The sequence below is a fragment of the Chiloscyllium plagiosum genome, unplaced genomic scaffold, assembly GCF_037043375.1.
Source record: "Chiloscyllium plagiosum isolate Xiang-an unplaced genomic scaffold, Cpla_swu_hap1 HiC_scaffold_23, whole genome shotgun sequence".
In the NCBI taxonomy this organism is placed as follows: Eukaryota; Metazoa; Chordata; class Chondrichthyes; order Orectolobiformes; family Hemiscylliidae; genus Chiloscyllium; species Chiloscyllium plagiosum.
Window position 1 is genome coordinate 41,112,845 of NW_028270161.1, and position 12,349 is coordinate 41,125,193.

A 12,349-nucleotide genomic window follows, 5' to 3' on the forward strand; every position below is an offset into this window, starting at 1 on the left:
GGATCCTGAGCCATACCAGGTGTATTTTACACAAAGCACAAAAGCCTTAAGAAAACAACCTGCTTTGAAAGATACATTGGCATGAAACATTGGCCAGCTTTAAGTTTGGAGTCTTCATCCAGGGCATCTGTTAGTCAAACTAAGAGAAACAGCTTTGTCAGCTGTTGAGTACATAAGGGTCTGTTTACTAAGCACTCTGGACATTGTATCAGTAATTTTGAAGGGTGCAGTTCCTCTCCATTATTCAGGGAAGCACAGGAAATCCTGCTTGTGATTAGATCCCCTCTAGAACACGACTTGACTCAGTTTTGTATCAGATCCTTTGTTAATTGTTTTACTTGTGACATTCATTTAGCAGGATAGTGTGTCATGACAATGAAAGCACATAAATACACTCAATGACGTGGCCTCCACAACCTTCTGTGGAAATGAATTCCACAGATTTACCACCCTTTGGCTGAAGAAATTCCTCCTCATCTCCGTTCTAAAGGGTCATGTCTTCACTCTGAGCTTGTGTCATCAATACAGAGTCTCTCCTATTAGTGGAAACGTCTCCTCCACACCCACTCTATCCAAGCTCTTATACTCTTTAAGTTCCAATCAGGTCTCCCTTCATCCTTTTACACGCCATCAAGTGTAGACCCAGAGTACTCAACTCCTACTCATATGACCAGCTCTTCATCCTTGGGATCATTCTTGTAAACCTCCTCTCAACCCTCATTTAATGCCGGCACATTTTTCTTCAGATTTGGAGCCTAAAATTGCTCACAGTATTCCAAATGTGATCTGACCAGAGCCTTATACAAGGTCAGCAGTACACTTCTGCAATTGTATTCTAATCCTCTTAAAATGAATACTAGCATTACATTTGTGTTCCTAAGTGCTACCTAAACCTGCATGATTCTCTTAATTGGGTGGCTCAGTGGTTAGCACTGCTGTCTCACAGTGCCAGAGACCCATGGTTTGATTCCAGCCTCGGGTGACTGTGTGGAGTTTGCACGTTCTCTCCCTGTCTTCATGGGTTTCCTCCGAGTGCTCTGGTTTCCTCCCACAATCCAAAGATGTGCAGGTTAAGTGAATTGGCCATAGTGTTCAGGGATGTGTAGGTTAGGTGCATTAATCAGGGGTAAATGTAGAGTAATACGGGAGGGTATGGGTCTGGGTGGGATATTGTTTGGAGGGTCAGTGTGGATTTGCTGGGCCTAAGGGCCTGTTTCCATACTGTAGGGATTTGATAATTCTATAATCCTGAATCAGGTCTCCTAAGTCCCTTTGTGCTTCAGATTTCCAAAGCCTTTCTCCATTTAGAAAATAGTCTATGCCTGTATTCTTCCTCCCAAAATGCATAACCTCACACTTTTCCACATTGCATTCCATCTGCTGCTACTTTGCCCCACTCTCTGAGCCTGTCCAAATTCTTTTGCAGCTTCCCTGTTTCCTGAACTCTACCTGTCCCCCCCACCTAGCTTTGTGTCATCCACATACTCCGTTCTTTCCTCCACCCCAGTCCAACACCAGCTCCTCCATATCTCTGATTCCCATAATACTGTATTTGCCAAATGCAATCTGCACTACTAGTTCACTTACCCTCCTTCGTATGTGTGTGTTTGTGTGCATACTGTGGGCATTTAGTTACAACACCCTGAGTCCTGCATTGACTACCCACCTTCTCACAGGTGTCCCCTTTATCTGCCATGCCTGAAGTTAGATTCCTGACCCTTTCCATACGCTGTCTTATTACTTGTTCTGGAAACTTTCATAACCTCTCATAAGCCATTCCCCTATCTTTAACTTTTTCTGTAATTTTCCATACAACGGACCCCCCTCCCCCACCACCACTCCAGTCCTCCTCCCCTTGACTACCACCTCCACCTCACACTATTTAATTCAAATTCTATTTGGAAGATGTAAGTAGTTTGTGGAAAATGCAGTCCCTGAAAGATGTACGATCCCTTGCATCTAGTCAGTGAAAGCTCTAAATTAAATGGTACCATCGACTTATTATTTCTGGGTTCTGCAGCTGAGTTAGAAATTTGTTAGACTGAAGAGATTTTGTTACATGAGACACTCTGAAACATGAGGAATGCTCTGACCCCAAGTGCAGCACAGAATATATTGGGATAATGACCCATGTGTCAGTCCTCCTGTCCCACTATACAATGTCAGGATTTTCAGAAGTTTGGCCTGAAACCTGATAGCTGGTACAGAGTTTGTACTTTAATTAGGCCCAGATCAATCTGGTGAGAAAGGAAGCTTCCCCTCTCCTGCCTTCAATCACTGGGCAGGGGTGTACTCTAACACAAACGTTAGGGCTTTCACTGGCACTCCTTCGTGACTGTGGGACAGACCCAATAACTTACCAAAGACGTTGGACTGTTCTCGTTTCAATCCCCGTGAAGGTATTAAATCGTCTGAGCCTTTTGGAGAGCAGCAGCCAGAGTCACCAATATCGGCAGCTGGCACTACTGATAGGTTTGTGTATCAGCTTCTCCAATCCTGTGCAAAACCCTCTCAATGCCTGCACCCTTGCTACAAAAGTGCCCAGACTATGTAAATGACCCAGAGTTGGATTTGGGTGCCCTTCCATTGCACAGAAGTAGCACACATGCTGATTCTGATTAGATATCTAGAAAATAAGTCTATTCCCAGCCCACTGCCCCAATTGTTTAAAATGTTTGCACTTTACTTGTAACTTCCAAACACTTGAAGAAATGTAAGCCAAATTGAATTGAATTGAATTTATTGTCACGTGTACTGAGGCACAGTGAAAAACTTTGTCTTGTGAGCAATACCGGCAGATCACAGACTCAAGTAGCATAGACAAGTAAATAATAGGTAAACAGCAGCAAAAACAAAAAAAAAGATGTGAATGTTAAGAGTTTGAGAGTCCATTCAGTATTCTAACAACAGTACGGTAGAAACTGTTTTGAAACAGGCTGGTGTGTGTGTTCAGGCTTCTGTACCTTCTACCCGATGGCAGAGATTGTGGGAAAACATTGCCAGGATGGGATGGAACGTTGAGAATGCTGGCAGCCTGTCCTTGACAGCAGGCCTGGTAGATGGATTCTACAGATGGGAGATTGGCCCTTGTGATTGTCCAGGCCGAGTTACTCTCTGTAACCGCCTCCGATCTTGAATGGTGTATTTGCCCTTTACCAGGTAGTGATACGTCCAGACAGAATACTCTCGATGCACCTATAAAAATTGGCAAGGGTATTTGTCGTCATGCCAATTTTCCTCAGTTGCCTGACGAGGAGGAGATGTCGTTGGGCCTTTGTAATCAGTGCGTCCACATGATGAGTCCAAGAAAGCTTGTTGTGGATGACCACTCTCTGGAGCTTGACACTTTCCACTCGTTCCACCTCTGTGCTGTTGATGTGTAGGGGGCATGAGTAACATTCCGCTGAAAGTCAATAATGAGTTCCTTGGTTTTGCAGGCATTGAGAGCTAGGTTATTCTCAGTGCCCTGTTTTTCCAGGTCTATCGTCTGTTTTGTCGCCATCTGAGATTCGACCGACTATGGTGGTGTCATCAGCGAACTTGTAAATGGTATTTGGTGATGCAGTTATGGGTATATAGCAAGTACAGGTAGGGAGCTGAATACCCACCCCTGGAGGGGCTCCAGTGTTGAGCATTAGTGAGGATGAAATATTGTGAAAAATTGATGACCTTCACCTTTTTCAATAGTTTGTAGACATATCTTTTGCAATATAAAGTGGAACTTTGTTTCATCATGCTGTTTATTTGAGAAATGCATTTTTTTTGTGAATGTCTTGTAATGGGTCTTTCTTTTTTCTGCTCTGAACTCGAACAGAACAATGAGAATGAAACCGCGTTGCATTGTGCAGCCCAATACGGACACTCTGAAGTGGTCGCCGTCCTCTTGGAGGAGCTGACTGATCCCACTATACGGAACAACAAATTTGAAACCCCCCTCGACTTAGCTGCACTCTATGGCCGCTTGCAGGTGGTCAAGATGTTAACAAATGCGCATCCAAATTTGATGAGCTGCAGTACCAAAAAGCACACTCCTTTACATCTCGCTGCACGCAATGGACACAAGGCTGTGGTCCAGGTTTTGTTGGAGGCTGGCATGGATGTGAACTGTCAGGTGGGTGCAATTGTAGGTTACTGTACACTCATTGTGGAAATCATAGGCAAATAAATGCAGAAGGGAGCCATTAGTGCCTATTCTAGCTCTTTGCCACTGCCCTTTTCTTTCAGCATAGCCCCTTTCAGCTTTAAATGATGTGAAGATTTTGAACATAAATACTATTCAGCTATATAGTTATACATACATAGAGTCACAGAGTCATAGAGATGCACAAAATGGAAACAGACCCTTTGGTCCAATTCATCCATGGCGACCAGATATCTCAACCTAATCTAGTTCCATTTACAAGTACTTGCCCCATATCCCCCTAAACCCATCCTATTCATATACCCATCCAAATGCCTTTTAAATGTTGTCATTGTACCAGCCTCCATAACTTTCTCTGGCAGCTAATTCCATCCACACACCACCCTCTGCGTGAAGACATCGACCCTTAGGTCTCTTTTATATCTTTCCCTTCTCACACTAAACCTATGCCCTCTAGTTCTGGACTTCCCCACCCCAGGGAAAAGGCTTTCTCTATTTACCCTATCCATGCCCCTCATGATTTTATAAACCTCTTTAAGGTCAGTAAAATGATCAAGTCCTAACATATGTAGCAATTTCTCTTGATTTTCCTGCTTGCTTTTATAAGTATCCTTCCCATCGTGGAAGGATTGAGGACATGAACACAGATTTAAGTTAATTAGCAAAAGTAGCATTGGTTACATGGATGAAAAAGCCTTTTCATGCAGCACGTGGTTATGGTCTGGAATGCACTACATCAAAATTGGTGGAAATGTTCAATTAAGGCATTAAAGAGGGAGTTGTGTTATTATCTGAAAGGAAGAATATGAGAGTGGAATTTTGTATATGCTGCGACAAATATCTTTTAGGTATATGCTTCTGTAGAGCCTGAGTTATCTAGTAAGGATACTGTAGTCACCTTTTGGTATAAGTAGAGAAGAGTCTAATTGTTAAAATATTGTTTAAGTATTGTTGAAGCCTGGCAGTTAACTGTCAATCATCATTTATTAGTGTATTCTCCATTGCCATGCCCTTACCAATCTCAGCCCATTTGCCAACTGATCTGCATTCTTCTCTCATGCAATATAAATTATTTTCTTCCTTAATGTTTGCTTCTTACAACATGTCCTGATGAATATTTGGAAGAAAGCTGTGAAAAATGTCTTTTTTTTCAGCAATACTCAAGTTCTGTAATATCAAAAGATATTTTTAATTGTATTTCTACAACAATCATCATGATATGGTTTACATTCTGAGAGAGACTGTTAGGAGTCTGGCTCCCCCAAGAGTGTAAGTTACACTGACCGCTAGTTCCCAAATATCATCACAGTAAATGGTGCTGATAGCAATCAATCAGTAGTAACACTTTCAGATCCTCGAACAATATTCCCCCACCCTCCCAAGCTTTTAGCACTACGTGATTGTTATTCATTTATTTATGTAATTCTATTGATCATTCTCCCATTTCCTTGGCAAATTTATAAATTCAGACAATCTGGATGTTTCACTTTTCTCCCTGAATATGTTGTCTTTGTGTGTGTGGAAGAATGTTAGTTGCTCTCTTGGGCAGTCTTCCTGAAGGTTTGAGGTACTCCTCTGTTATCAGATTCTCCATTCAGTTCGTCCTGGTCAATAATCCGCGATATCTCAATCATAATGGAATGAAGTTCTTGCATTTCCTCAGATGACCTTATTGGCATTGCAAGCAATGTATTATGTCTGTTGGTTTCTGTTTCTGAGGAAAATCATGCCTTTTCTATTTAATCCACAATCAATACTGACTCCTCATCCTAATCTCTGACAAATTCCTCATTTGGTAGCATTTATTGTAATGTGTGGCTTGCTGAATGTGGTAGGATTCCTCTTTATCATATACTGATTGGTAATCATGATGGTGTAATATAGAACCAATTTCTCAGGTTAGTTTGTGAGCTGAGCCTTCAGCTTTCTGTCTATCATGAGACAGTTATAGACTGCTTGCAGTATGGTGGACATAATTAATTAATGCTGTGTCAAAATTGGAACGCCTTTTGAAGATCACCTTAACTATTCTGATGTCACATTTGGCCTCCCTGTTAATTTGCAGTTACCAGATTGAGCTTGTGACATACCGATATCAAAAATTGTCAGTGAAGTGGCTGAAGGTCTTGTTTATGAATTGTGGCCTGTTGTCTGAAACAAGCACATCAGGAAGACTGGGTGCTTTAAATATCATTTGTAATACTCAGATAATTACTTCTCGTAGTTTTTTGCAATTTATTAAGTTTGATCCATCAGGAGAAATAATTGCTGGTGATGAGGTGAGATCCTCCATTAAATACAAGCAAATCTATCCCAACACATTCCCAAGTCAGGTTGGGAATATTTTGAGTATTAAAATGACAGTTGGAAAGTGGGTCTAGATGAAATCAGAGAGCCAGTCCAATATAATGGCCAAATGACCTTTTTCCATGCACTGACCATTCTATGATACTTTATTTTCTGCATTTGATTATAGTCTTTGATATTCCAGTGTAGTTGACATGAGGTGATTTTAATAATATTGGTCATCTTTGTGTAAATCACACCCAAGTGTTAAACATTGCATCAATTTGACTGGACAGTCCTGCTACTTCAGGATTACATATTTTAAATTTAGTTGCGTGCATCAAAGTTTCAAATCAAGTATTTGTCTTTTTTCAATTTCTCAACAATTTCTATGAAATAAAATATTTAAAGAATTGACCAGCAATATGTCAAAAAGAATTTTTCCTTTGGTATTTTTATTGTCTGTCCAAAAATTGAACAAACTGCCATTTTATTGTTACTGTAAAAATAGTGAGTACTTCAAGATACTATTACATGGCTGTCACCTCCAGCCTGTCGAATACAGAATTTCAAAAATGAACCTGGAAATACTTTTTAATACAGTTCCCTGTGATACATTACTATTTATACGGGAGATTACTTGGTAGGGAAAATGACAACTTAATAAACAAAGGGAATGACTTATGTGCATCGAAACAAATTAACCTCAGAATCTTGTATGGAGTGATTGTCCCCAGCAGCAGTAGCAAAACAAAACAACTTTTTTCCAGTTAAATTCCTGGAAGTTGTGTGGCAAGAGATTTCCTTTGTTTGACATCATCAATTCCTAATCATTCAAGGAAGCAAGACAGGAAGAACCTTTCTGAAAAGGCAAGGTTTTTGCATCCTGTGCATCCATTTTATACAAAACACAGCACATTGAATGCTGGTAAGAGCTTTCTGTGGTTTAGCTGTCTTCCGTACCAATTATCTCCGTAACCACTTAAGTTTGAGAAAGCTGTTGATAATTCTGCTGATATGCATTAAGCTGTGAAGAGACTGAATAACCAAAACCACAAAGAAATGTACTGAACTATAATATACTCTGGGCGCCCTCATTTTCAAACTCTGCACAGCTGCTTATTGTGACGACCTTTAAGGCATCAAGACTAGTCAGATCTGTGCAACCAGTTTGGAGATGCCAAAGGAGCAAAAGGTAATGATTTTGATCATATCTAGAATTGGTATATTTCAAGTACAAGCATTACTTCTGCAATAAACACAGAATATTTACGGAACAGTAGCATATGCAAAATGTGCTGAAATCCTAGAATACCACTCAGTGTACTTATTGTGACGTTCATATGAGGAATGAGACAGATGAATGATGTTAATAACTTGCGGCATTTATATAAACGTTCTATCTTTTTAACAGTATCATGTATGTTGAGTGCAGTTATAAAAACCCTCATCTGTGCTTTGTAGACAGAGAAGGGGAGTGCCCTGCATGAAGCTGCTTTGTTCGGGAAGCTGGATGTTGTTCGAATTCTACTAGAAGCAGGTAAGATTTATGTAACTCTTTTGTTCATATTTGCTACTAACGTTTCTTGTTGGCAGTTTTAAACTATAAAATAAACCATAATTTTTTCTCTTATATAACAGAGATTGAATTTTACAGGCATATATTTAAATTTATTGTAGATATAAGCATTCTGTTTTATTCATTGCCCATGAACTTCTGTTGTTGCTTCTTCACATTGTAGTTGTATTTTTCTCATTTGTCACTGATGATGTGTTGGATTGTGCATTAAGCTGAATCTGATGCCCCACTTGGGTTAACAGTGGAAGCATTCTTTTCAGGTGCCAATATTACTTAATTCCTGTGAAAAGTAGATGACTTAAGGCAGCACGGTGGCACAGTGGTTAGCACTACTGCCTCACAGCACCAGGGTCCCAAGTTCGATTCCAACCTCGGATGACTGTCTGTGTGGAGTTTGCACATTCTCCCCGTGTCTGCGTGGGTTTCCTCCGGGTACTTCGGTTTCCTCCCACAGTCCAAAGATGTGCAGGTCAGGTGCATAGGCCATCTTAAATTGCCCATAGTGTTAGTCAGAGAGAAATGGGCCTGGGTGGGTTACTCTTCGGAGGGTTGCTGTGGACTGGTTGGGCCGAAGGGCCTGTTTCCACACTGTAGGAAATCTAATCTAATCTTTATATAGGTTTATGATCTTGATGAAAGCATGGTGATTTAACATTTTCATTGCTGATATACATGGTATCGTTCTTAACCCCGATAAGGAATTGCTCTTTTGATATAATTGTTTTTAAGTCATACAAAAGTGTGCCGATTCACATTTCTTTGGAAAAATATTTCTCTGAATGAGCCACAACATTGTGTAATACAAAAGTATATACAATACAGCAAGAAAATTAACTTCTGAAAGCGTGTGACATACAGATACATTTATTAAATAGGTTCCTAAACTATTGGAGATGCCATACTTTGAACACATACATGAGACATTAGAATTGATAGGTCAAAGTAGACCATTCTGCAAACTTTGGTGAGAATTACACTATCTTCAGTTGAAGAGCACCAGTGCAAAACCTAGTGTCTTTGACTACTCTCCATTCCCAACATCACAACAAAATAGTTCACTTCCTTTCAAAGTGTAAAAGTTAGCAAGACCATGAGTAGGTTCATGACTTGTATTTTGAGTTTTGGGATTTGTTGTTAATGAAGTTAATGTTATGTCTCTGTATCAGAAGAGGCAGGAGTGGAATTTAGTGACATCTTCTGATATGTATTGAATTACATTTCTGTATTTATAAATACTCCCATTAAAACAAAATGAATTAAAAGTTAGGTTATTATTGTCTTACCAGACCATAGGGCTGCTCTCTCATTAGAGAGAGAGATGACTGGTGGTGGTTTAACCTAAGGGTCACCATGCCTCAGGCAAGGAAAGAGGTCGAGAAGGAGAGTCTTTCATGGTAACCTCAGCCGGTGTGAGGATTGAACCCATGGCCTTGGTGTCACTCTGGATTGTAAACCAGCCATCCAGCCAACTCAAGTGGTAGATTTTGTCAGTAGTGTTGAACCATTGTCCAAGTTAACTCATTAAAAAATATTAACAAGTTATAGCAGAGAATATTAAATTGTAGCATACAACTATATGTATGAGAAAAGGATCAGACTGAGTGATACATTGAAGAGAGTTAAGGACTGGGGCCAAATCTTTCAATTATCTCCAGTAAGGGTGTACTACTTCTGATTTTTGTTCTGCTGACATTCAAAGGTGGAATATTGCAAGCAGTGATGAGATTCCTGGCACAGATGGTGTTGTCAGTGGTGTGAGCACTCTGAAAATCATAAATAAATTCTCTTCAATTCACTTACTTTCTGTCTGCCTATCCCTCATCCTCTCTTCGCTCTGTATGGTTGTGTTGCTTGATTCCTGTGATAGTATTGTACAGAAGAACCTGAAGGAAGCTCCAGTAGATAAGATTAAAATGAAACTAGAATGAAACTGAGATGGATATCAGTAATTCATGCTGTTGTAATAGCCCCTAGAATACATAAAATATAACAAAACTATTTAATAAGTGTGAAAGATAAATAAATAAAACACCTCTGTTACATAATCAATATCATGAAGCTAAAGCCTTTTTACCAGTGGAATTGTCGACAACCATTCATAAATTGGTGACAGTGAGAAGGATCACTGAATAAATGAATCCCTGTTTGAATGGGAAATGGATTTTGACAAATGCAAAAAAGTAAAGGCATAGCCACATTGTGAGAAAGAACTGCAGTATTTGATTTTGCTGAGAAAAAGAGACATGCTGTTGGAGCTTTCTGTCCTGTCCTTAACAAATTGGAGGAGAGAATGCAACATTGCAAGGGGACCAATAATATACACTGCATGAGAAAAGGCTGTTGATTGGCTGGCAAGTTGACTCTGATTGGTCAAGGTGTTGCCGTGGGGAATGCACGGGGAAAGTATTGTTGTCCCCGTTCTTTAATTTAATTCAAAATGACACAATACCTGGCAGAGGAGAACACCCCAGTGTAATGTCATATGTAACTCCCAGTATGTGTATATGAGTCACATTATACCAACTGATAATCTTAAATCGGTTGTTAGTTTAATCAGCACACTTGAGATTGTCCAATTGATGGGAACACATTTAATGTTAGGCATTACGCTCTGAGGTTTGCAAGCCTGTTGTAAATAGCTGAACGTTTGGTATAATTTGCCAGTTTTGGGATGTACAGGCACACACCTGACCTCACACCAGTCGTTAGATTCTGCCAATTGCATACGGATTTTATCACAGATTAGATATCTTTAGTGGCTCACAAGGGAAGAGTGATGACCATCATCAACCAGGCCATGCTTGGAAAACTCAGAACATAGTGTCTAATATTAGATGTAATTTCACAATTGGATAGCACTTGCTGAAAAATCCCAAGTTCATCAAGAATCACGCTAACAGCCAATTTAAGATTATCAGTCTGGCTCGCATGTGACTCACATAGATTTGCTAAAGGTGACATATATTAATACACAAGGACCTGTTCTAGGAATTGTGCCTTTTTTTAAAACTAAAATTGTGCGAGACAAAAATTTACCGGACAAAACTCTCTGGTGCATCCTCCGTATCGACGTTCAGTGATAGAGTCATACAGCATGGAAACAAACCCTTCGGGTCCAACTAGACCATGCAAACCAGATACCCTAACCTAACCTAGTTCCGTTTGCCAGCATTTGGCTCATATCCCTCTAAACCCTTCCTATTCATATACCCATCCAGATGCCTTTTAAATGTTGTAATTGTACCAGCCTCCACCACTTCCTCTGACAGCTCAATCCATGCACACACTATCCTCTGTGTGAAAAAGTTATTCCTCGTGTCCTTTTTAAATCTTTGCCCCCTCACCTTAAACCTATGGACTCTAGTTTTTGACTCCCCCTATCTCAGCAAAAAACATCTTGGCTATTTACTCATGTCCCTCATGATTTTATAACTTCTATAATGTCACTCCTCAACCTTTCTAGCTTCTCCCTATAGCTCAAATCCTTGAGTCCCAGCAACATCCTTGTGAACTTTTCTGCACCCTCTCAAGTTTAACAATATATTTCCTACAGAAGGGTGAACAGAATTGTATACAGTATTCCAAAAGTGACTCACCAATGTCCTGTACAGTCACAACATGACATCCCAACTCCTATAGTCAGTGCACTGACCAATGAAGGCAAGTGTGCCAAACACCACCTGCATCACCTTGTCTACCTGCGACTCCACTTCCAAGGAACTCTGCATCTGCACCCCTACAGCTGTTTGTTTGGCAACACTCCCAGGGCCCTACCATTAACTGTATAAAAAAGATTTAAAAAGAACATGAAGGACAGCGTATCTTATGCAGAGATTGGTTCGTGTGTGGAATGAACTGCCAGAGCAATTGGTGGATGTGGGTACAATTACATTGATTAAAAGACATTTAGATAAGTACATGAATAGAAAAGGTTTGAAGGGATATGGACCAAACACCAACAAGTGGGACTAGCTTGGTTTGGGAACATATTTGGCATGGACTAGTTGAACCGATTGGTCTGTTTCCATGCTGTATGACTCTAGATAATTCATTGTCTAAGAATGGCCATTACATTTTCTAATTCCTGCTCTGGTTTGCCTTACCAACATGCAGCACATTTATCTAAATTCAACTCTGTTTTGATCAATGTGAGTCACTTTGCCAACTAATTAACATCTGTCACTTGAACACTTTGAAATATAATTTTCTTGGAGCTATCTTGATGAGTACAAAGCACAAAGCTTTGACAGCAAGTCTCTTTTTTGAGCAGTTCTCAAATACTGTGTTCCACGAAATGCCTAACTACAGAATTATTTCTGAAAGCATCCCAAATAATGCAAAAT

At 40.0% G+C, this 12,349-nt stretch overlaps 1 protein-coding gene across 16 annotated transcripts in view; it reads left to right on the plus strand.

Annotated features, from left to right (window-relative positions):
- The window catches only part of anks1b (ankyrin repeat and sterile alpha motif domain containing 1B), an 818,433-nt gene that overhangs the window by 365,446 nt on the left and 440,638 nt on the right, over nucleotides 1–12,349 (plus strand). For 15 of the 16 annotated variants that reach the window (XR_015761150.1, XR_015761151.1, XM_043713626.2 and 12 more), the window contains 2 exons: nucleotides 3,815–4,111; nucleotides 7,892–7,967. Coding sequence is in view for 14 of the 16 variants with exons in the window: in XM_043713626.2 (XP_043569561.1) it covers nucleotides 3,815–4,111; nucleotides 7,892–7,967 (373 nt within the window). In the remaining 2 variants the exon portion in view is untranslated. Of the gene's footprint in view, nucleotides 1–3,814; nucleotides 4,112–7,323; nucleotides 7,623–7,891; nucleotides 7,968–12,349 lie in introns of those variants that run through there. The other variant, XM_043713644.2, reaches the window with a different exon arrangement.